The sequence below is a fragment of the Castor canadensis genome, chromosome 2 (genome assembly GCF_047511655.1).
Source record: "Castor canadensis chromosome 2, mCasCan1.hap1v2, whole genome shotgun sequence".
Classification (NCBI taxonomy): domain Eukaryota; kingdom Metazoa; phylum Chordata; class Mammalia; order Rodentia; family Castoridae; genus Castor; species Castor canadensis.
The window spans coordinates 24,860,981-24,886,953 of NC_133387.1; the positions used below are offsets into that span (position 1 = coordinate 24,860,981).

At 39.6% G+C, this 25,973-nt stretch overlaps 1 protein-coding gene across 11 annotated transcripts in view; it reads right to left on the bottom strand.

Annotated features, from left to right (window-relative positions):
- Positions 1–1,875: 1,875 nt before the first annotated feature.
- Positions 1,876–25,973, bottom strand: part of Ahcyl2 (adenosylhomocysteinase like 2) — a 174,793-nt gene continuing 150,695 nt past the window's right edge. For all 11 annotated transcript variants that reach the window (XM_074063435.1, XM_074063425.1, XM_074063471.1 and 8 more), the window contains 9 exons: positions 23,770–23,833; positions 23,248–23,336; positions 19,269–19,339; positions 17,583–17,677; positions 10,868–10,966; positions 7,579–7,647; positions 7,393–7,471; positions 5,771–5,891; positions 1,876–5,418 (listed from right to left, as the gene is read on the bottom strand). In XM_074063435.1, the coding sequence (XP_073919536.1) occupies positions 5,412–5,418; positions 5,771–5,891; positions 7,393–7,471; positions 7,579–7,647; positions 10,868–10,966; positions 17,583–17,677; positions 19,269–19,339; positions 23,248–23,336; positions 23,770–23,833 (694 nt within the window). In that variant the 3' untranslated portion in view covers positions 1,876–5,411. The remainder of the gene's footprint in view (positions 5,419–5,770; positions 5,892–7,392; positions 7,472–7,578; positions 7,648–10,867; positions 10,967–17,582; positions 17,678–19,268; positions 19,340–23,247; positions 23,337–23,769; positions 23,834–25,973) is intronic.

Consider the following 25,973-nt stretch of genomic DNA (forward strand, 5'->3'; position numbering starts at 1 on the left):
GCATCTATCTAAAGCCAATTGCTGAGCCTAGGGCTCTATCTGGCTTTACTTTCAGAGACAGGATTTGAAAAATTGGTATTGTGGAGACTGCAAAGAATCAACAGAAGAAACCTCAATTCATGATCTTTTCCACACCCAAGCAGAATGGAAGACAGACATCTATCTGCTCAATATAGGCCCGAATGTTCAGAATTTGTCATAAGGAGGAAGAAATCTGGGAGGAAAAAACAAATAGAAAAGAAACTTGGAGAAGTAACAAGAAACTAAGGATAAACTGAGAACTTTGAAACCATAGACCATGCATTTGGTATCCACAGAATTTCTTTCAGCTTATTTGTCAACAAGGAGTGACAGTTTTGGCTGTCACATTACCACTGATCACAGAGGCACTTATAAGTAGACCTGGGAACTATTAGTCAGGGCTGGTCTATGTGTCTTTCCATTTTGCAGGGATGCCTCCAGAACTGTTACTTAAAAACCTGCACTACCAATTTCCCTTGTCCGAAATTTCAGGTTTTATTCCAAAACTCAGGCTGCTGGAAGAGGGTTAGGGATATAAATAGGTATAATTATCAGGATCAAGCATATCCTCTTTCTCATTTAAACACTAATCCACAGAGGTCAAAATACTTCATTAAATAGTGTCTGCTCCTGAAACAGCTTAAAAATAAGATGAAACCTTAAAGCACTTTGTTTTCGAGGATATTAGGCAGCTAGGATAATACAGTAGAAAAAGGATAGAACACCGTCCTTTCCTACAGAGGCACGTGTGGGTGTAATAGTGCAATGGAGGCTACAGGGAGTATGAGACATGGAATTGCTGCTTATGCAGTAAGCATTGTGTGCCAGTCTCTGTAAGCAGTGTATTTAATACAACAAGCCATTAAATCTTTACCCCAGGAGATAGCATTATCCATTTCACAGACAAGAAAGCTGAAGCTCTGACTGGTTATATAACTTGGCTAAGTTACAATATGTACACGGCAGCACTGGGATTCAAACCCAAACTGGCCTGACTTAAAGTCTAAGCTCTTTCCACAGTACCCATAGCACTTACAGCAGTGGGCACTTTGGACTGACCCTGTGACTCCCAAACTAAAACCCAGCACACAGGTTTCCATCCTTCACAAAGATTAAGCCCTGCTAGAGAGGAATGAATCCTGCCCACTGGCCTCTGGACTTCATTGCTAGCTGCAGCGTTTTCCTCTTAACTGCAGTGGCACCAGCTTTGAGTCATTAAACTGCCCAGACTCTTCTAACCCTGTGGCTTTAGTTTAACGAAGCAGAAGTCGAAGTGACAGACGATTCTGATAGGAAGAGAACATCTCAGTGGTACGTGGGGCTAGTTTAGGTTAGCTAAGGAAGGTGGCTCTTTGAAAGCTAGTGGTAGTTGAGAAACAACAGGCAATTGGATTCACTGGCATTACTGATTCAGATAAGCTGATTTAAAGACAAACCTTTGCCTAAATCCTTTCTTTCTTCCCTTTGGCTAGATGTAGTCAGGTCCTGGGTGGCTGAGTCCTTTGGTCCCAAACAACAGGGATGTTGACTCCTGTGCTCTAGCTAAGGGCAGAACCCAGACGGCTTGGAGGACTCTACAACCACACTTTAGTTTCTGTACATACATTAACTGAGCCCTAGGGTAGTGCTTCTCAGAAGGCATGTTCTTTCCATACATAGCTAGGGTGTGTGTCAAGGGGGGAGAGGGACAGGTATTTACTAGAAGAGTGGCCCAGCAGGCAAGGAAAGTCTCAAGACAATGGCCTATTGGTAAGTGCTTCTAGCTTTTCACATCCTTGTCCTATAGAAAGACTTAGAGATCTCTCATCTCTGGATTCCTACTTGATAAAGCAAGCAATACTCTTAGGACAAGAATCCATTTTAAGAATATTTTATTTATCTTTTGAGATTACATAGTCATTATTGCTGATCTAATACAATCACTTAGACATAAAGATTTCCAAGAGCTTCTCAGAAATGGTGATCCTTAGAGGTTCTGTTCCTTTTAGTAAGAAGATAATGAGAACTAGATTATTTATATATATATGTATATATAGTTTAGGACTTATCCACATATAATTTGCTGGTGTTGCCTATTTTCTTTCCATATTTTTCCTTTATTAAAAAAGCTTAATGCAACAATGCATTTTGATTTTTTTAAAACCATGACAAAGTTAATTTTGAGAAAACCACAGGAGCAGCAATTTCAGATCTGTTCAGAGAAAAGCTAAGCAGCAAAAAAGCTTTGCAGGAGTGTGTGGTCATGGGGAGCCGTGCTCATATGGGAAGGAAGAAGGGAGGGTAGGATGGGGAGGTGGTAGGGCAGAGGGAAAGTAGACTAGACGTTTTTTTTTTTTTTGGGTGGGGGGCAGTACTGGGGATCTAAACTCAGAGCCTTACCACTTGAGCAATACCCTCAGCCCTTTTTGCTTTAGTTATTTTTCAGATAGGGTCTCGTGCTTTTTATTCAGGCTGGCCTTGAACTGCAATCCTCCTACCTATGCCTTCCACATAGTAGGGATTACAGAAGATAACATCATGCTTGGCTTACTTATTAAAATGGTCTTGCTAACTTTTTGACTGGGCTGGCCTTGAACTGTGAGCCTCCTGATCTCTGCCTCCTGAGTAGCTGTGATCTAGATGCATTTCCTTTAAAAGGAAGCTGTGTAGTTCCATTAAGAAGGCAAAAAGACTTTGAAACTAGAACAAATTCATTGTTGATAAAGTGATATGTATTCCCATGGGCCAGGGCCACATACAAAGTGATAATTAGTCTTCTTTCCCCTGCCTCCTGATAGCTAGGATGCATCTATGGCAAAAGATTAGAGGATTTGCTCTGATTCTAAAGGTAGAAGGAATAATGATCAGATTCCAACACTAAGATAGAACCTAGAGACCTGGATCTCATTATTTTTAATGGTTGATGACACAGGGTCCCCAGAAAGAGAGGGAGAGAGGTTATCTGAAACTCAGAGGCAATAACTCACCATAGGCAGCAACACTGGCAACCTAACCTAGAAGCCCGTGTGGCTCCTTTTCTATTTGAGTAGGTCTCTTCACTGTGGTGTGGCAGAGTACACTCTTCAACTTTCTACTCACAGTAAGCCCTGCAGAGAGGAGGGCTTTACTGAGAAACAGCAGCTTATGATTTTTGGTCTAAGAACATAATAGGCTACAGTCCAGATATCTGCCTAATGGAATCTGCTCTGTACATAAGATGAAGTATAAAGACCTGAATCTTTTACTAAAGAGACCCAATTAATTAATACAAAAATTCAAATTGGGCAAGCAAAAGAAATGAGCAGCATTTATGGTGTTCCTTATAAAACAGAATACAGTCATGTATATGACACTTGCCCAGTACTGTTGAGACATATGGCCTCTGAAGAACCAGATTTTGTGAAGCAAAGGCCCATTTACCCAAGTTCTACCTCCCTATCTCCAAAATTAAGGCCACTTCCAGACTAGCCTGGAGGGTATACATGAAGACCAGAGAAAGTTGGACAGTGTGGAGGCAGAAGAGGAGGATTAGGATGGGAAGGTTATAGTGACTCTGGGTGGTCTTGTGTTTCTTTGGGTCACCATGATCTTGAGACTCTGAGGCAGAACAGCATGAGACAAAAAGGGGGGGAAAAAAACCCCAAAACATGAGCCCATTAAATAGGATTGGCTGTGGTAACCAGCCAGCCATTTGATTTGATTGCTAGGATCACTCCAAGTTTTAACTCTTAGAACCAATCTGGTCCCAATGCAAACCTAGAAACCAGCAAGTCAGTCTCCAAAAAGAATTCAACTCTTTTTTTATTTTTTTGGCAGTACTGGAGTTTGAACTCAGGGCCTAATGCTTGGTAGGCAGGCATTCTCCTATTTGAGCTACTCCACCAGCCCTTTTTGGTTACTTTTGAGACAGGATCCACTTTCTGCCCAGGCCAGCCTGGACCATGAGTCTCCTATTTGCTTGCCCATGTAGCTGGGATGACAGGTGCACACCCTCCACAGCCAGACAATGGTTGAGATGGGATTTCATGAACTTTTTGCCAGGGTTAGCCTCAAACTGCCAGCCTCCTGATCTCAGCTTCTCAAGTAACTAGGATTATAGGCATGAGCCACTATGCCTGGCCTGAATCCAACTTGAGTAAGACATAAAATGTCATGCTGCTCACATTACCAACTTTATTTTATGTTGGAGTTACTCAAGAAACTACCTCTGAAACAGAATCCTTAATGGGAAGAGGTCAGATCATAAAGATATGCCAGCAGTGAAGACACACACAGATCAAATCGCAGATCTCACTTTCATCAATGCAAATGGTCAAAGAGATGAATGTTCAAATTAGTCAGACTAGCCTTGATCATCTGGGTACAGTTTACAGTGTCATCTTTTTATTTCTCAGCCAGCCAAGCTGCAGTCTTTCCTGGGAAACAAATAAACATACCTGCTTTCTTTCAGTTGTCAAGCTGTGTGCCTGAAAGACCTGTACCATTTCCAAAGCCTTAAACCTCCAAATTCCTGGCAAAGAATGACTTTTTCAGCTCAGTTTCAGAAAGTAAGAGGAAATTTCAGGAAGCAGTATTCTACAACAGATCTTCCTTTTCTGAGACAGTCTGGAGGGGGCTTCCTGGGAAATATCCAATTAAATGACAAGGAAGCAAAACTATGGGCCTCAGTGGAGTGGTACGCTACTTCCTGAGCAGGGGTTGGTGGGGTTAGAAACACAGCAAACAAATATGTGACAGGCACTAGAGCTGTGAGGCGGTCACGGAGGAACATCCCCCTTGGAACCAGAAGCATTAAAATGGACATAGATATTTAAGAAGGAAGGAGACCCCAGTAGGCACAGACACAGGCACAACTGAGTTCTTGGTGCAGTCTGCAAGACCTGAACACTCCTTTTAAGCTAGCCTTTTCTAAAGAAGGCAGTGATAGTGATGGTCAAGGCTGGGAACCCAGGCCATGTTAATTCAGTAGCTTTCAAAAGGCCTCACCTGGGGGTAAGGACCAAAGCTGAGAAAGGCAGCTTCTGAAAATTTATTCCAGAGAACTCCAAAGAATAAGGAGTCTGGGATTCCTGAACTAACTCCTGAGCCTGGAAAGGAGAAAAATGACCATTGCTGAGGATTTTGTCCATAAACAATGATGTGAATTATGCACTAGGAATGGTTACCACATTTTTTTCCTTCCTCAGCCTGTCCTCTGTGGCTCTCTTGGCCCTCGGAGCAGTAAGCACACTCTGGGCCAAAGCTACAGGCACAGGATTCTAGATTTTAATAAATAAATAACCTAATACACAGGGTGAGCACGGCGGGCAGCTCTGATTGGAGAAACAGCTTGCTGGGTTCTTTCTTGGATAGTAGTGGAGAAAAGGCTTGGAGTTCTATTCCTTAAAACTTCTGGCTTGAGTTACAAGAACTTAATACCTGGAGGGAAAAAGAAAGATGAGACTGATGTTATCATGTTGGAACATGAACAGCCTATGTAAAGGTGGAAAGGGAGGCAGAGGATTTTCTGGAGTATAGGGTGAGCACAGATAATTGAGGTTCTTTTTCAGATCAGTGAAAAAGGCCATTATTTTTTGGGGAAGGGGAACACAAATGTTTGTAGAAGATCTCAAGAGAATCTTTTGGAGGTGGCACAAAGGGATAGTGGGTTGATTTTTCTGAGTCCATGTACATGCATGTGTTGGGATTGGGGAGTGATGCAAAGACCAATTCCAGTGCAGGAAGCTCTTTGTGCCCCAGGATTCCCAGATTTCTGGGGAACCAAAGGCACCTGTAGTAATTAGGCTTGAAAGGCCCATTCTTGTTGAGTCCCAGATACTTGGCCTGTTCATCTGTCAGCTCTGTCAGGTGGGCATCAAAGGTTGGTAGGTGTAGGCTTGCCACATACTCATCTGGAATACACCATAGAAGTCCTGGTATAAGCATTCATGCCTCCATTTGGCTCCTCAAACTAGGCCTTAGAAAGCTGGAAGACATGTTCTAATTCCTGGAGCTGAGTGAAAAATGCTTGACTTTTGCTCATGGGCCCTTAATTCTCAGGAATAGTTGCCTTAGTTTCAAGCTAGTGTCTTTCAAAGTCAAAACATTCTTCCTTACTCTTTCAGCCTTGAAACTTTCCTTCCCAGAGATGAAAGAAACAATAGGTCTTCAGACTGGAGGTATGGCTCAAGCCTTAAGAATGCCTGCCTAGCAAGTGCAAAGCCCTGAGTTCAAACCCCAGTACTGCCAAAACAAAAGAAACAAATGTCTTAGGGTCTAATAGAAAGAATGGGACAGTGGGGAAGCTAAAAAATGGGAAGCTTCAGTATACTTTGAGTCACTCAGAAAAACTAATACTTGAGGAAATTGGGAAAATAAGAAGGATACAATACCATTTCTTTTAGTTCTTAACTTCTTATGGATTTCTGTTTATATTCTATTATCAAAATATACTGTACTTATTCATTTCCTCATGTATTTGTATTTCCAACTTCATTATACACTCAGATTATACACCTGTTATATCCTTCCAAATTGTCTATTAAAGGGAAAATGTATCAACTTCTAACAGTTGCTGAAACAAAATCAGAAGCTCATTTATTCCCTGATCTTTGCCTGAGTTTATAAACACACTATCATTCAGGTGCAGGCTCTTTAAAATTTAAGAGAGGTTAATGTTTCTCTTATACCAAATACCCACATAACTAAACTCTTCACCAGAGCTATTCAGAGTCTCTTCGTTTTGAAACAATGGGGTTAGCAATGTTAGGTGGTAGTGCAAAAGAAGGGGCTGTGTAGCATCCTAGAACTAGAATAAGTCAGATGCTACAGGCAAGGAGATGATATTCTCTCTTGGGAATTTGTTTTTCCTTTAGATTCTTTTTTTTTTTTTTTTTTTGGTGGTGGTTCTGGGGTTTGAACTCAGGGCCTCACACTTGCTAGGTAGGCGCTGTACCGCTTGAGCCACTCCACCAGCCCTTTAGATTCTTGCATATAAGACATTTTAAGATTGAAAAGTCCTTAAAATTCATAGGCACACCAGGCATGAATTATAATTCCAGCTATAATATAATTCCAGCTCTTGGGATGCTGAGGTAGGATAATCATGAGTTTGAGGCTAGACTGGACTATATAGCAAGCCCCTATTTCAAAAATTAAAGTGAAGTAAATACAAAAAAATTCACAGGCAGGTAAGCTAAATCACAGGAAAATGTCAGAACTTCACTAAGGTAAACTTCTGTGGAAAGCCTGATAAATCAACTAGGGATGGAATATAAGGATTCTATCTCCTACTTTTTAAGATAAAGGTATCTTTTTTATTCTACCCATAAGAAGCTAATGTCCTCAAGCTTTCTTTAGTCTCTGACTCTGAACTACTTTGGTAAGAATGGGGAAGGAAGAGTAGGAGCTTACCCATTTTCTTGGGCAACAGGTAGACATCTTGCTTATAGCGGCCCTCAGGAGCATTGTAAAGCTCTATCAAGGCGAGAGCCTAGAAAAGCAGAGACACAGATGCTGATATGCCATCAACAGCAGCCTACCCACCAAGTGAAAGCCAGCTACTGGGGGACATGCTCTCGACCACTCTGAAGGTGGTACCTGAGTAGTAGCAGTGATTGAGAGCACGAATGTAGGCACTGTGGAGCAGCTTAGGTTCAGCAGACGGCCCTGGTGAACAAAGGTGAAGACATGAGGGTTAGGACAGTCTCTGGCCTTTGAGGAAGGAGGCAAGACCACAACTGTCATTTTCTAAACCCTTCCCAACTAACACTGCTGGACAAAAACAGTTGTTAAATAGGAATGAACTAATATTTATTTTATTCTTTTAAGTATTTTTAATTTTTTATCTAAAATTCATTTTTAAGTGACACATAAAAACAAAACTGTACTATTTCTGGAGTGCCCTGTGATGTTTCAGTGTATGTATGTGTTATGTTTAAATCAGGGTAAACACTATCTGTCTCCTCAAACGTTTATCACTTCTTTATTCAAAATCCTTTCTTCTACTTTTTTGAAATGTACAGAACACATCTGTTCTGAATAGTCACTGTACTGTGCAATAGCATGCCACAATTTCTTGCTTCTATCCAACTGTAAGTTAATATCCACTGATCAACCTTCTCAACTCCTCTCTACCATGCAGTCCCCAGCCTCTAGCAACCACCATTCATTCTATCCTCCACTTCTTTGAGATTTATGCCACATATGATTGAGTTCATGCAGTGCTTGTCTTGTTGTGCCTGGTTTATTTCACTTAACACAATAATCTCCAGTTCCATCCATGTTGTCTCAAATGACAGGATTTCATCTTTCTGGCTGAGTAGTATTCCATTATGTATGTGTCCCATATTCTTTTTATCCATTTATCAGCTGAAAAACACTTCAGCCATTTTCATTTCTTGGCCCAGCAGGCCAGGGCCCCATCATTTTGGCCCACTTGGCTGCCAGCCACAGCATTGGGTCCTCCTATGCACATCTGTTTGCGTGCATGTGTGCACGTGTATGTTTGTGTCTGCATTTCTGTCTCTGCGTGTGTGTACGTGTGTCTCTGTGGCAATGAATTCATTTCCTGTGATTGTCGCTACTGTGAATAATACTGCAATTAACAAGGGAGTGCAGATATCTATTTCACATACTGATTTTATTTCCTTTGGATATATGCATGGGAGTGGGATTGCTAGATCACAAGCTGATTCTGTCTGTAATTTTTTTTCTTTTTGGTGGGATTGGAGTTTGAACTCAGGGCTTCGTGCTTGCAAAGCAGGCACTCTACTGCTTAAGCCACACCTCTAGTACATTTTGCTCAGTTATTTTGGAGATGGGTCTCATGAACTATTTGCCCGGGCTAGCCTTGAACTGTGATCCTGCTGATCTCAGCCTCCCAAATATCTAGGATTACAGGCATGAACCAGTGGTACCCAGCTGTTTTTTTAATTTTTTTGAGGAACCTCCTGTTTTCCATAATGGCTATACTAATTTAAATCCCACCAACAGTGTCTGAGGGTTCCCTTTTCTTCACATCCTCACCAACACTTGTTATCTTTTGGATAACAAGTGTCTTTTGGATAATAGCCACTCTTACTGAGTAAGATAACATCTCATTGTAGTTTTAATCTTCCCTGAAGATTAGTGATATTGAGCACTTTTTTTATCTACCTATTGGCCATTTGTATGTCTTCTTTGGAGTTAACTGATGTTGTGATGAAGTCACTGAAAATTCTAGAAAATATGAAGATTCTAGCTAAACAATTCTGGGATTATGTAAAAAGGAATGTAGTAGCATGACACTGAGGCTTATGCCAAGGAAGGTATACTTCACTTGAATTTTTCCACTCATTCTCTATACGAAAATATCTTCCTTCTGAGGACTGATATTCCCTTAAAGACAATACTAGACAATGACCTACTCAAGCCCAGGAGTGATCTCTCCAGGGTGGAAGGGGAGATATCAATGGATTTAGGAAGCTGTGATGATTTTTGTGTTTATTCCTCAGTTCCTCTTTCCTGAATTTAAGGGCATCCTTAAATTGAGTGGGTGATTCAGGTAAGAGAAGAGGTAGAAACTGACTCCATGCTACCCTTTCTTACTTTTGTTTCCTAGGAAGCTGACTACCATTTTTGTTTTGCTTTTTTTTTTTTCTATTTTTTCCTTTTTTTTTGTTTTCAGTGCTGGGTAGTGAACTCAGGGCCTTGCACTTGCCAGGCAAGCGCTCTTCCACTGAGCTAAATCCCCAACCCCCTGACTACCATTGTTGTTTAACTGTATAGCCAAAAACATTTGTGCTGTTTGCTTTTGTCATTAAAATTGTTAAGTGGAACCTCCCAGGGCAACTAGACAGTGGGCTGACATTAACGCTATTAATGCACATTTAACAACCTGCCCGTCCCCTCTCCATACAAACTACTTCCTTGTAAAGAAATAATTTGGTCTCATGGTAGATGTCCTAAGGTATTTGAAAAGATGAGCTATGCAAGGGAAAGGTGAAAAGAACAGTAAGGAAACCTAAGCCTAACTTTATGGGCCCCTAGATAAAGACATTCAGTTTCTTTATATAAAAAAACAAAAGAAAACTGAAAATCAAAGCCCAAGAAAAAGTATTACTGTTATTTTGGCATCTTTCCCTATAGGAAAAGGTTCATGGTAAGAACAGGGAACATCAGTCACAGCAGTAAGGAATCTGGGACTAGGCAAGAGAAGCCTTCAAGATAGGAAAGTGGTCAAACACTGACAGAGAAGGCTGCTGGAATGAAAGCTAAGAAGAAGTTGGAGGTAGGGCTGGTGGAGTGGCTCAAGTGGTAGAGCACCTGCTTAGCAAGCGTAAGACCGAGTTCAAACCTCAGGGCCACCAAAAAAAAAAAAAATGGAGGTAGAAGAAGTCAGTATAGGGCAATATCAATTAAGCAATCAATATGTAGCTGGGTACCTACTATACAGCTGGCTCAATCCAGGGGAATGAACATTCAAAAACAGGGACTCTTAGCAAAGACATGACTTTCCTAGAACTTGCCTAAGACAGGTCTGAGTTAAAGTCAGGAATACCTACTTTGTGCTTCCTGATTAAACCACCCTACAAATGATATTATCTCTTTGCAAGTATCACTCAAAGTGGCACTAGCTCTATCTGTTAATTCTTTCCACAGTAACAGTTACTGTCTGACTCAACCTGGAGAGTGACATGGAGAGACAAGATAATTGGTGAAAAGTGAGGAATCAAAATAGTTTCTTAATTGCTAAATGAAAAGACCTTTCACAATTAGAAGTAAAATTCATTGGTAAAGTAGCTAAACTTGTACTAAAGAAGAGTTGAAAGGAACATGAGGAAGGGAGCTGGGTGCTGCAGTCACCCTTGTCAGGAGTGTCTCTGGCCAACCTCAGCCTTAGTCTTACCTCTGCCAACAGTACTATCCTCTTGCCATCAGGCCATATTACATGGTCAACTTGGGATCTCACTCGTTCCCAGGTCAGTTCTGGTGTCCGCAGACTTGCCTGGAACACATGCATCGAGAATATTATTAGCCACGGCAAGTCCCATGATGGAGGCAGAAAGATGTTGAAGGGAGCCATTTCAAATAGCAAGTCGAAAGGAGCAACCAACATGCCAGATGGGGAATACCTGTCCTGGGTTGGTTAGGATTGTTCCATTTCAAGGAATTTAATCTTAGGCCAAGCCAGGGAGGGATCACTCAGGATGTCATTCCACAACATATACTGTACGCCCACTCTCTGCTGGAGCACAGTAAAAGGTGCTATGGGAAATACAAAAGAAACCAAAGGCATGGTTTCTGCCTTCAAAAAGATCATACTTTAGTTGGGGACGCAAAACAATACATATGTGAGAGAAAAATACTTACAAAGCAACATGCAAAATGAGTGAAAACTAGTAACAGTGCAAACTGAATACACATAAGTGCTAGAGACACAGAAAGAAAGGAGGACCAGAGCTGAGTGAGATTAGCTGGACAAGGCTGAATGTCCTAAACATAGCATGCTGGGGTCCAAAGGGTCGGCCCTCATGTCCCATTGTCCCAGGTTCCACCTTCTCAGTAAGGTAGTTCATCCTAAAGTTAACAGAAGCTTTGTGACCTGAGTGCAAATGTGAGGTAGCCTTTAAAGGAATGCTTAATGGTAGAGTAAAGGTCCTAATAGCTCACCCTCCTTCCATTTCTGTATATTGTATATTCAGAGAACAAGAAAAAAGTTTAGTAACAAGTTTGTTAACAGCAGGAATCAAATAACAGTCGTCATGGGGGGGTTAGTCTTAAGACAACTATTTTCTTCTTCCAATAGGCAATGCCTGAAATAGAAAGGAAGCTCATTCCAAAACTGACCATTGGTTCATTTGATAAAATTTTTTAAATTTTGCCAAATATCAGTTTTAAGATAAATAAAGAGAAACAGTTTTAGCTACATACTAATCATTTATTGAGCACATACCATATTCTAGGAATTGTAGTAAAGGACATAAATATAGATGAGACTTGTAGATTCCTTTACTAGAATGTGAGAAATTTATGGAAAGGGACAGTATCTTTTCGTTTTTGATCCCCAGGTTGTATCTCAACATATAATGGAGTACTCAACTAATGTTAAAAATTCAAGGGTCAGGTGCTGGTGGCCCACGGCTGTTATCTTAGTGACTCAGGATGCAGAGATCGCGAAGACAGAAGTTTGAAGCCAGCCTGGGCAAACAGTTCGTAAGACCCTATCTCAAAAACACCCATCACAAAAAAAAGCGCTAGTGGAGTGCCTCAAAGTGTAGGCCCTGAGTTAAAGCCCCAGTACTGCAAAAAAAAAAAAAAATGTTTCCTCTCCTTGAGGCAGTACCAATCTAGTGGGAAAGACAGACATAATTATATTTCAGTGTTTTCAGAACTGTATTCATGGTCTGACCATTTATTATGTAGATGGGAAACATAAATAAAACTTCTTGAGATATCAAGTTTCATAAATTGGTTCAATCTTTCTAGAGAGCAATTTGGCAGTAGCTAGCAAAATTTAATATGTACCTAGTCTTTGACCAATTAATTGTACTTCTAGGACTCCTATAGAGATACTTGCTTAAGTTCAGAAATGTAAATGCCCAAGAATGTTAAATTTACCATTATTAGTAATACCAAAAAGTGTAAATCAACAAGGGAATGGCTAAGTAAATCAGGACAGCTCCATACAATGGACTATTATGCAACTTAAAAAAAAAAAGATTAAGAGGTTTGGGATGTAGCTCAGTGGTAGAGCATTTGCCTAGCATGCACGAGGCCCTAGATTTGATCCCCAGCACTACAAAATGAGGAAAAAAAATTTTTTTTAATTTATAGATAAACACTGTGAGTAGTTAGAAATAATTTAAGCAAATGGACCATTTGGGAAAGTTAAGAGTATAAAAGGTAAATCCATTAGCCTTTGGAAATACCACATGAAGGGGAATGGTCAGATAAAGCCAAGAGAAACTCCTTGGTAACACTGGATTTTTTTATTGAGATGAGACTTCAATTATTTCAGATTTTTAGCGTTTCATGTCCTTAATATTCCACAGGAAAGCAATCTTGGTGACTGGGAGCAAAGAGCTGACAACATGAACAGAGTCTCTTGTCTTAAGAAGTATTCCTAGAGAAGAAAGCAAGCTATAGTGGAATCAAGGAAAGGAAACTTTTTATGAACATAAGAAAATGATCAATGGTGAGTAAAGGCAGTTTACTAGAGCACTGGAATGGCTATGATGCAGGAAAAGATCTTGAAAGACAGTTTAAAAGTGGGGTTAAAGAGAAATTTGGTTAACTTATTTCTACCACTTTCCAGGGAGCTCCAATGACCAGACTATGAAGGTCTATTTGATAGCCACACTCCTCAAGAAAGTAGTTCCTACCTTATGTTTGGCACAGTTTTATAGGACTCTCTCTTAAAGACAACCAACTGGGGACTGGAGGTGTAGCTCAGATAGAGCTTGTGCTTAGTACATGCTGGCCTGGGTTCAAACCCCAGCATCAGCAACCACCCTACCCCCCACCCCACACCCGGCAAAAAAAAAAAAAAATGTATTTCTTAGAATAAAATGCTGCTTTCTAAATAGCTAACTTTTCAAGAGCTAGTCCTTCTTAAGTATGTAGTAGGCAATATCTTAAGGTTTAGGTAAAACTATAGATTTCTGACTACTAAAAACAGCAATTTTTCCTACACCACATCACTGTGACTATCCTTTTTCTTAAACTTTATACCCAGTCCACTTGGCAAATCCATTGGTAACAACATATCGCTTATCACCTTCACTGCCTTTATCCTTAGAAATACTGTTATTCCTAGTCAAGCTCCCGAAGTGAGTAATTTTTAAAAACGTCAGATATATTGTGCCACTCATTTGCTCAAAACCATCCAATGGCTTCCTTCCTACTCAGAAGAAAATCTAAAGGCCTTATACCCATCCTATGAAGCTCTGCATAGCCCACTACTTTCTTGAGCTGCCTCTATTTTCATCCCATTGCCAATCCTGTTCCTGCTACCATGGCTTCTTTTCTGTTATTCAAACACAGAATAACAGTCTTTTATCTACCATTCTCTCAGGATTATCTACCTCACCTCTAGTGCTGGGGACTGACCCCAGGGCCTTGTATATGCTAGGTAAATGCTCTACCACTGAGCCACAATCCTAGTTCACCATTCTCTCTGAATATAATGTTCAGGTGGCTCACACTTTCATTTTGTTCTGGTGTTTTTCCAACTCTTATGTCCTCAAAGATACTTTCCTTAACTATTCCAACTAAAATAGTACCATCAATGTCCTCACCTTACTTTTGTTCTTCAATATTATGCATGGACAATAACTGTCTATTTATTTTTATCTGTCTCCCACACTAGAATATAAACCAACAAGAGGTAGGCTGCTGTTCACTGCTATTTCTTCAGCCAATTAGTACTTGACCTGGAGCAGAGAAAGTATTTAGTATACATTTGACAAATCATGAATGAACATTCTGGTTTCAACTGTAGTTGAGTTTGCTATTTCCTTAAATTTCATTTTACATGTCCTGTGACACTACCACCAAAGGTTGATAATTTAACTTTTCAAAAGCCCTCTCAGCACCTCCCTTTCTGGATCATGTAATTTTGTCATATACCTTCTGCCAAACAGAATTCAGAGAAATGAGAGATGGCTCTTGACTCATGTCATAGAGATATGGGCATTTATCAAGCAATACTTGCAAAACTAAGTCTAGTCTTAACATATCAGCAATTATGATCCTTTTAAAATAAAAATCATTGTACTAAAATTAAGTCAGAGGTGGCTGTGGTGATGCATGCCTATAATCCTAACACTCTGGAAGCTGAGTGTTTTTTGCTGTCTCAAAAAATAAAAACAAAACAAATGAACAAGCAAAAACCAAAACCTAAGTCAGATTGTTATAAATAAGTAAAATAAGCTACAACAGCTCCCTGTTTCTCTCAGAAGATAATGAGTTCTTAGGATGGGCAGTAAGGCCCTAAGAGATCTGGCCTGTTACCTCGCTGATTTCATCCTCCATTCTTTCCTGCCCCAAGTTCATTCTGTGCCAAGTACACTGGTCTCCTTGTTCTTCCTCAAATACATAGGCAACTTCCTGGCTTAGGACATGTGTACTGGCTGTTTTCTTTGCTTAAAATGCTCTTCATCTAAAAATCTACATGGCTAATTCCTTCTGCTTAAGAAGGTGATTAGTATCACCTTCTTAATGAGGCTCACAGCTCGATCCTTCTATTTAAAATTACAATCCAAAGCTAGATTTCCTTTGCCATGCTCTACTTTTGCTTTTTTCTATGGTGCTTTCACCTTCTAATATACTATGAATTTTATTTATTATTATATTGTCTTTCTTCTCATTAAAATATAAACACCACGAGGGCAGGAATTTTTGCCTGCTGTGTTCACTGACTCTAAGCACCTAGAACAAAAACTGAAATACAGCAATCATACAAAAATATTTGTGATGGAAGATAAATGGTCTTCTGGCCTTTGTCCTGGAAATAACTTATGTCTGGTCTGCCTCGGAAGGAGCAATTACCATTATGAATTGAAGCTAAGGCTAATATACAAGTCAAGTCAGAGGGGGATAGTAATACACCATATTGGAAAACAAACCAAAACAAAGCAAAAGTAGGCTAGGAGTCAAAACACCTGAATTCTGTGCTTGGTTTTCACTTTGAATCAATTGGTTGACAATGTATTTAATTTCTTAGTTTACTAGTTGAAAGTTAAGTGGTCAAGAGGATGAAATGAGATAAAGAATATAAAAGGTATGCTGGGTATGGTGGTTTAAGCCTGTAATCCTAGCTACTTGGAAGGCAGAGATTGGGAGGATCACCATTTGAGGCCAACCAGAGCAAAAAGATCACAGAGGGACCCAGTCTCAACCAATAGTAATTGGGCACGATGGCACATACCAGTCATTCCATCTATATATGAAAGCACAAACAAGAGGATTGCAGTCCAGGCCAGACTGGCTCAAGTGGTAGAGCACCTGCCTAGCAAGTGCAAGGTCGTGAGTTCAATACCTAGTACTGTCAAAAAAAAAAATTATAAAAAGTGTATGATAGCATTTTTCTATTTGTTTTATTTTTATTTAAGAGCTTCTTGAGGCTTTAGAAGGGAAATCCCTCCCCTCCTTCCCTTATCTTGGGCCATTTAGCAAAGGGGAAGCATGGCATGTAAGTGAAAATTAAGGGGGGGATACTAGGAATCAACCAACAGCTACAGTAGATTATGAATTATAAGCAAACTATAGCGGAAGACAGAGTCTGGGGCATGCCACTCAGACATGCAGAGCAGAAATAGGCTTTAGTAGGTTGTTTTGATAGCTTTGTTTTTGAGACAGGGTCTTGCTATATAGCCTAGGCTAGTCTCAACTTGAGATGTTCCCGCCTCCTGTGTGTTGCAATTACAGGCATGTACCACTACTCCCAACCTGCCAGCTTATTTTACTTATTTATTTATTTTTGTGGTACTAGGGATTGAACCTGGGACTTCCCATGTGCTAAGTAAGAACTCTACTACTAAGCTACATCTCCAGCTCCTGTCACCTGTTTTTTGTTTTGTTTTAATAATAAAACCCTAGAACACAGTGTTAAAAAGAGAAACCATGTAAAACAGATATCCAACCAGTTGGCTCTCATTCTATCAACTGATCCTTACCTGGCAATGCTGAAGCTCAATCACAGCAGCCCTCAGTGGAGATGAAAGCATGCTATGGTTGAGCCAGTTATTCAGAAAGAAAGACAGCTGTGCTATAAAAATGCCATAAAAACTTAAGACAGAGTCAAAGTCATATTGAGAGATACTTTGGTAAGTCTGTAAAGAAATAAATTGCCCTTTTATTAACTGTTACTTGGGCAACTTATTAGGACCACATGCTATGTTGGATTGGGAAATTTTAGGGTCAATATAAGCAAATTAGAGATCTAAAGTGATAGCTTGTCTAATTTTTGAGGAACACAATAGCATTGGATTGATTGACACCTACAGACCCAATTACTATGCTTTGGAAAATACATGAATGGGAGACCTAGCCCAATGAAATAGGGTTAGGAAAGCAGAAACGGCAGTATTTGACAGACACAGTCAATCTCAGAGCATGCATTCATCTCACCCCACAGATCTCTCTCCCTTGACCTTTCCATGTGTAAAATCAAACATACCCAAAATACTGGCTACTATTCTGACTCACATTCATTTCATCTTGTGTTTTATTTAGTTTATCCACCTCTCAATTATAAACATAAAGAGATATAGTTTACATTATGATTAGGTATCAAGCTTGGACAGAAGAATACAATCTTTTTTTTTTTTTGCAGTGCTGGGAATTGAATGCAGGGCCTTGTGTATGCTAGGCAAATGATCTACCACTGAGTTATATCCCAAGCTTTTAGGATAATCATTTCAAATGATTAAGCTGAGATAAAGAAGCTGCATATTACCCACAAGTATAGGCTATCAAGCTAGTAAGTGAATAGACGTGGACAACTCTGTCAGGATAGTCATGTTAGGATGGCTGATGACACTGCTCCTTCTTTCAGTATATTTCTTGGGAAGGAGAGAAAGAGTTAAAAGTGCCCCAGTTATGACCAATAATGATCTTACCACATCAATTTCTGTGTTGGAATGTCCCATGTTACAAACGATGCAGCTATTCTTCATTCGATCCAAGTGCTCTCTGGTTACCACATTCTTGTTACCTTAAAAACCGAAGAGATATCAACATGAAAAGGAATGACACTGGATCCCTACCTTCCACGATCCATGAAAGTTAACTCCAAATGAATGATAGACCTAAATGTAAGAGCAAAACGTATAAAACTCTTAGAAGAACATAGGAATAAATCTTTGTGCCCTTGAGTGGGGCAATAGTTTACTTAGACATAATGCTTTATGTATAGGTAACCAGAGGAAAAAAATATACACTGGACTCCAGTGAAATGAAAAGTTTTGGTGTTGCCAATGATACCACTAAGAAAGTGAATGCAACCCACAAGAATGGGACAAAATATTTGCAAATCATATAATGAAAAGGGATATTTGTATTCAGAATAAATAAGTGACTCTTACAACTCAATAGTAAAAAGACAAATAATGAACAAAGGATCTGAAGACATTTCTTCAAAGAAGAAGAAATGGGTGGTTCTGGGGTTTGAACTCAGGGCATTAAGTTTACTAGGCATGTGTTCTACCACTTAAGACATGCCCCTAGCTACGCCAGATAAGATACATAAATGGTCAACAAGCATATGAAAAAAATGCTTAACATTTATTAGGGAAATGTAAATCAAAACCACAATTAGATATCACTTTATACTCACTGGGATGGCAATAACAAAAGAAAACATAAATAATAAAATAATAATAAATAATAAATAATAAAAGAAAAATAATAAAAGAAACACAGTAACAAGTGTTAGTGAAGATGCAGAGAAATTAGAACCCTCATATGCATTGTTGGTGGGACTGTAAAAGCTTGGAAATTCCTCAAAATATTAAAAGCAGAGTTTATACTATATGACCCAGCAATTCTAATCCTGTGTATATATCCAAGAGAACTAAAAATTTATGTTCACACAAAAACTTGTATACAATGTTCATAGCAACATTATTTATGATATCCCAAAAAGTGAAACCAATCCAAATGCCCATCAACTGATGAATGGGTAAATAAAATGTGGTATAGAAATTCAATGGAATACTATTCAATAATAAAAAAAAAACGAAGTACTAACTCATTTTATCATGACAGGCCTTAAAAATGTCATGTTAAGTAAAAGAAGTCAGTCACAAAGACCATATATTATGATTCCACTTATATGAAATTTCCAGAATATGCAAATCTATATAGAAAGATCAGTGGTTCACTAGGGCTAGAGGAAAGTGAAGGATAGAACATGGAATACCACTTATGATACAGAGTTTCTTTTGGGGATGATGAAAGTGTCTGTGATGGTTGTTTCCACAGAGAATTACCAAAGTGGGAAGATCAGCTCTGAATGTCTGTGGTATCATCTCATAGGCTGGGAGCCTAGATGGGATAAAAGTAAAAAAGGGCAAAGCCTAAGAGCACATGCATGCTCTCTCTGCTTTCTGACCACCATGATATGAGTTGCTTTGCGCTGCCATGCTCTCCCCACCATGTTGGACTGAAACTTTTGAAGCCATGAGCAAAACAAAGTTTTCATTCCTTCTTTGTCAGATGTTTTGTTATAGCAACACAAAATCTAACTAATACACTCCATGAAATAATTACCAAATGACACCCCATTTAATATGTCACAGTCATACCTGTACAGGTAATAACAATGTCCACTTGTCGGATGACCTCATTTAATTTCACCAGTCGAAATCCATCCATACTGTAGAAATAAAGTACAATCAATTAACCTAAATAGGCAGGTGAGGTTTTGCTGCAGGACCTCAAAAGCTATTACCAACAAAGTTCCTTTGGTGAATATATGTCATTTCTTGAGATAGCTGGATTATTCTTATCAGTGAAAAATCCAAACCATTTTTTTAAATTGAAATAAAATGTTCCGCGGCATCAATGGAACTTATCTCATCCTCATTCTAGGGAGTCAACTACCCCACTGAAACTGCTCTCCCCAGATCAATAATAATCTCAGTATCAAAACCAAAAATCTTAGCTGGGCACTGGTGGCTCACGCCTATAATCCTAGCTACTCAGGAGGTAGAGATCAGGAAGACTGCAGTTTGAAGTCAACCCAGAGAAATAGTTTGAGAGACCTTATTTCAAAAAACCCATCACAAAAAAGAGCTGGTGAAGTGGCTCAAGGTATAGGCCCTGAGTTCAAACCCCAATACCACAAAAAAAAAAAAAAATCTTTCTTGGACTTTTTTTTGCTGTGCTACTAGGGTTTGAACTCAGGGTCTCATGCTTGCAAGGCAAGTGCTGGAGCCATGTCCTACCCCTCTTTCTTAGATTCCTATACTACTTGATTTCTTCTGCCACATTAAACATTATTTGCCTTCTTAAAACTCTATGCACTTCGGAGTTCATGTATGATACTTCTCTCTCTAGGTTTTTCTCAAACTTCCCCCACCTCTTTTTTTGGGGGAAGTGGTGCTAGTGGTCAAACCCAGGGCCTTGTGCATGCTGGGCAAGTGTGCTACCACTGAGCTATATCCCCAGTCCTTTTGTACTTTTAAAGATTGACCTCAGCCAACCTTTAAATATTGGTGCTATGTAAGGTTCTGTTCTGGACTCTTCTTTATTCATTCAGTACTCATTCACACCCTCCCCTTGGTTGTAAATGACCACTGGTAGGCAACTAACTTGCATATTTCTATCTTTAACTTAGATCTTTGAAGCCTCATAGTTAAGGATCAAATTATGCACTGGATAGTTGCTCACGGATGTCCTAGAAAGATCTAAAACTCACTGCGTTTGAAGATAAACTCATTATCTTCTCCATACTCCCCATCCCCATATATTTCCTATATATCTTCTATCCTGATCCACACTGTTCAGCCCCCACTGTATAAGCCAAATAACTAGATTGTCCTACAGTCTTACAGAGCTTATTGCCTCTCCCTAATTGAAGTTGTCACCAAATCTGGTTGATTCTATTTTCTTAATTCCTTGAAAGGTTCTTCAATCTGTCCTCTCTTCTCCATACATGCTGGCCTTGCTTAAGTTTAGGTCTTATTGCTTATTGGCTATATTATTGCATAGCTCTTGGCTCAATCTCATTGCCTCTAGGTTTAGTCTCTTAAAATCACTTTGCTGAGTGATCTCTCTAAAAGCAAATTGAAACAAGTCTCTTTCTTACTTAAAATTCTTCAGTGAGACTGCTTGTCTTTAAGATAAGACCTAAATACTTATATAGACATATGACTATATTGGCAAATGATTTCTACCTCAGATATTACCACTCCTCCAAATCTATCCTATCTGCCAGCCACACTCAAATATTCACAGTTTCTTAACTATGTTGTGCTAGCCTCTTCCTCAGAGATTAGTAACTTGTTCTTTGCACCTGGCACATACATTCAAACTACGAAAACATGTACAAGTTTCAAGCTGGGTGCTGGTGGCTCATGCCTATAATCCTAGCTACTCAGGAGGCAGAGATCAGGAGGATCACAAAAAGTGTGAAGCCAGCTTGGGCAAATAGTTCATGAGACCCTATCTTGAAAAACCCTTTACAAAAATAGGGCTGGTGGAGTAGCTCAAGGTGAAGACCCTGAGTTCAAATACCGGTATAGCAAAAAAAAAAAAAAAAAAAAAAAAAAAGAAAGAAAACACGTACAAGTTTCACGACAACTTTACTGACATCTCTGTCTACCCTGCCTTGTTCTTCTTTTAGGTCTTTCTCCTTTGCGCTACAGCATGTTTGCCTCCATGACAGCATTTACTGCACTGCACAGTGGTTATGTGGCTGTTTTCTAAAAGCAGGGCTTTGTCTCAGTCATCTATTCATCTTATTCATTCTCGGCACACAGCAGGGTACATAATACATTGCAAGTTATCAGTTCGCAGCTGTAAGATAATCTGAACTGTACTGCAATCAGTATCATGTTCAGGTTTCTATAATAAACCTTGAAAGTAATAGATGGGTGATGGCTCCCCTTGTGTACTGAAGCTCTGGCTCAGAAATAGCCAGCAACTCTGTTGGGGACACCTGTGGGCTATGGCTCAGATATGTGAGAAATGGAAGGACAGAGGGAAATGGCTTTATGCCATCCTTATTCTATGGTGGAGACATTTTACTGTAGGATTACTGGTAAAGACTGTGTGGGGTATGCAGGCTATAGACAACTGGACTCTAGCAGTTTATAGCAACAGCAGTGTTTCCCATTCCTGCTGAGCATGGAGAGAGATAATTTAAAAATATCTACCATTTAGTGAGCATCTATTTTGTGACAGCAGCTCTGAGCCTTATTTTGTATGTATTATGGAATGTATGATAATATATAATAGTTATTACTTAACTCTCATAACCCTTTGAGGAGGTATGATAATCTACATTTTAGAGATGAGAAAGGAACTATTCTTTTTTTAACTTTTAATTCTGGAATCATTTAAAACTTAAGAATAGTACAAATGGGCTGGGGACTTGGCTCAAGTGGTAGAGCGCCTGCATAACAAGCACAAGGCACTGAGTTCAAACCCCAGTACCACACACACACACACACACACACACACATACACACACACAAAGTACAAACAAATCCCCACATACCCTTCACTCAAGAATCAGCAGAATTTAAGACAGATGCAATGGTACAAGTCTATAATTCTAGATATTTGGGAGGTGGAAATTGGGAAGATCATAGTTTGAGGCCAGCAAAAATTTACAAAACCCCATCTCAGTCAATGGCTGGGTGTGGTGGTGCGCATCTGTCATCTCACCTATGTGAAAATAAGAGGGTTGCAATCCAGGCTGGCATGGACATTAAGTGAGAACCTATCTCAAAAATAACCAATGCAAAAAAGGGCTGGAGGAGTTGCTCAAATGGTAGAGCACTTGCTTAGCAAGTATGAGTCCCCAATTTCAACCCCAAGAACTACCACAAAATAAAAGAAAAAAAGAGTTAGTAGATTTTAGTTGAGTATGCTGATGCATGCCTGTACTCCTAGCACTAGGGGAGGAGGGTTGCAAGTTCAAGGACAGATTGAGGTACACAGTGAAACTGTCTCAAAAAACTAAAAAACCAAACCAAACAACAAAAAAAAGTTAGCATATTTTAACTCCTAATTTGAATTTGTCTGATGTTTCCTTATGATTAGATTCAACTGATACATTTTTTGGAAAGAATGCCACGGAAGAGTTCTTTTCAGTGTATCATATCGGAAGACCAGCCATTTTTCTTCTTTCATACTTTTTTTTTTTTTGGTGCTAGGAATAAAACCTAAGGACTTGCACACGCTAAACACATGCTCTAGCACTGACCCATACTCCTATTCCCTGCTCTCCTTTTTATCATTTTTTTTTTCCAAAAGGGCAGGGATTACATTTGGAGAAGTTAAGGGGCTATTCTTTGGCTCAAAGCATTCCTTGTTTCTATTTCCACAGGAATACCAAACTTTAGCTTCTCTCACAGCTGAGCTCTGTGACTTTTAAAAGGCAGAAATTTAAGAGTTAAGGCAGCTTCTCTCAGGATCTGGGCCTCTTAAAGATATGGCGTGGCATTACTCAGGTTAGTCTTTGGAGACAGCTCCAAGATGGCACGTGAGACAGCGCTCAAGATGGCACGTGAGACAGCGCTCAAGAAGGAAGTAGGTCTTCCTTTGCATGCTTACCAGGCTTGCAGGGCACAGATTGGGTCAATCTCAGTTACGTACACAATGGAACCCATAGCCTTCAGAGCAGCACAACATCCCTTCCCCACCTGACAAGGGAGAGAGTACACAATAAGGAAAAGTGCACCTTCCTTTCCACCTCCAAAGGAACTTCACTGAATAGATTCCTGCTTAGGGAAAAAAAGGAGAAAAACAAATAAACGCAGTTCATAAACAAATCTCTGCCCCTCCTGAGCACATTCATATGCATAAGAACACCCACACTCACGATGTATAATCAAAACATAAGCTAAAAGAACATCACAAACAGTGGTGCTGCAAGAAGTCAGAAAATCAACTTGAAAAATGACAAAAATAAAAAGGGAAAAGGCTGTACTTTAATCAGAGGACCTCCTAAAGGTTTTTTCCTCCCCATCTAAAGTAGTACATGAATGTACTCTTACATTTGCATTTACAGAAAATTTTAGAATATTTCAGCAAAATACATTTTAAACACCTATTAAGTGAAAGGTTAAACTTTACCTCTCCATAGCCACAGACCACCACTTGCTTTCCACCAAACATCATGTCTGTTGTCCTTTTAAGTCTAGGAGAAAAAAATCATTAGGTCAGGAAAAAAAAAAAAATCTTGTCTCTTCCTGGAGGTTAGATTGGGTCTATTCTGTGGTTTCATTAAATGTTGAATAAAATACATATTTTCTCTCTCTTTTTCATCCAATCAGTTCTATTTGTAAGCGTTTTTTCCCTTTTCTCCCCTTCTTTTGGGAGTAGTGCAGAAGGAAAGCAGATGTAGATTACATAGTAACTTGCAAACATAAAACCAGCATACACTTATATAATACTTTGAATATATAATGTTTGGAAACAAAGAAAAGCTATAAACAAGAAAACAGAGTAATTTTATTTAAGGATGTGACAAAGTTCTGGCTTAATGGAAATATTATTCTACTTATTTGTTTAGAAAGATGACATAAAATATAATAATGTAAGTAACACATTTAGTATGTCCAGAATGTCCAGTGGGTTCTATATTAATTCAGTATGGAGAGCTTTGAAAAACGCCAACACTGACCTTATGAGACAGTGTGTTTTCTGGGGCTGACTCCATCTCAGACATATTCTATCTATCTGATTTTCTATGAAACTGATCCTCACTGCTTCCAGGGTTTCTTGGAAGAACTGACAGGAGTGATTTCTGACTTCTCTTTGGATATAATGAGATTCCTCTCTCTTGGAATCCTGGGCTGGGCAAAAAAAAGTTTTCAACTAAAATCCAGACTATTTTGAGATACACAGTTCCTCCAAATATTTGCAAGTCTTTTAACTCTATCTCCTACTTCTGTTGAAAAGTCTTTAAATGTTCCAAAAACATTTTGTTTCCAAAAACAAAGTAGGCATCTTTTTTCCTTTTCCTTTCTTTCTGTTGCTAAGGATAAACCAGGGCCTTCTGTATGCTAGGCAAGCACTCTACAACTGAGCTACACACCCAGCTCCAGGAATCCTTTTTTTTTTTTTAAATGATTTGGCAATTTCACCTGTAGGAACTAATATAACGATATGCGCCCCATCAAAGCTTGTTAAATGCACAGGTAATTCTTTTTTTTTTTTTGATGGGACTGGGGTTTGAACTCAGGGCTTCAGGTTTGCAAAGCAGGTGCTCTACTGCTTGAGCCAACCTCCAGTCCATTTTGCTCTGGTTATTTTGGAGATAAGGTCTCATCAACTATTTGCCTGGGCTAGCTTTGAACTGTGATCCTCCCAATGTCAGCCTACCAAGTAGACAGGATTACAGGTGTGAGCCATTGGCACCCAGCTAAGTGCAGAGGTGATTCTTGTTGAGTGAAAAGTAAGTCTGGCTGGGCTACCTATTATATATGGAAGTCATGGTTTAGGAGTGTGGTCTTGCAATGGGTAGCACAGCAAGGAGAATCAAGAGGTTGTATTTTGAGTCTCCTCTGCTTTGACCACCCTCCTTAAGCCTCTACTCTCTTCCCAAAGGAAGGTAACTTCTCTCTCTGACTACAAATGACGGTAGTAGAATGGAAACTTTATCAATACTGATACTCTGCAAATGACAGCTAGGCTAAGACATGGATAGAGTCCAGTTAGGCAGTGATTTCCCTATGATCTTAGAGGCCTAGATGAGCCTCAAGGTTCAAAGATAAAGGACAGAAAAGACCTCAGCCACGAAACATTGCAGGTAAGGGCTATCTGGAGCTATGTAAGACTCATGCCAAGTCTCTCAAGAAGAGTTCCTGTAACACTGTCTACTTTACAATCTGAAAATCCTATCTGGCTTCTTTGGAATAACTGGGCTAGGCAGGTACTTTACTACTTGACCCACACCCAAACCCCTGAATCTTGGTCCTCCTATCTCTGCTTCTTAAGTAGCTGGGATTATAGGTCTGAGCCACCGTCTGCCTGGAGCCAGTATTTAAATCAAGGCCTTTCTGGCTCCAGTGCCTGTGGGGTCATCACCCAGTAAACTGAGATTCAGACTGGTTAGTAATGTGGTCACTAGAACTCTTCTTCACTTTTCCATTAACCTATACATGACTGAAATTATTTGACTTGGCAATATTATAATGTAATCTTAATGGTTTCATTTAGTTTGGACCTTTAATGTTCCCCTAAAAGTCCATGTGTTAAAGTTTTTGTCCCCATGCTATTGGGGACTTGGCACCATTGGGAGGTAATGTTAACTTTAAGAGGTAAGACATAGTGGG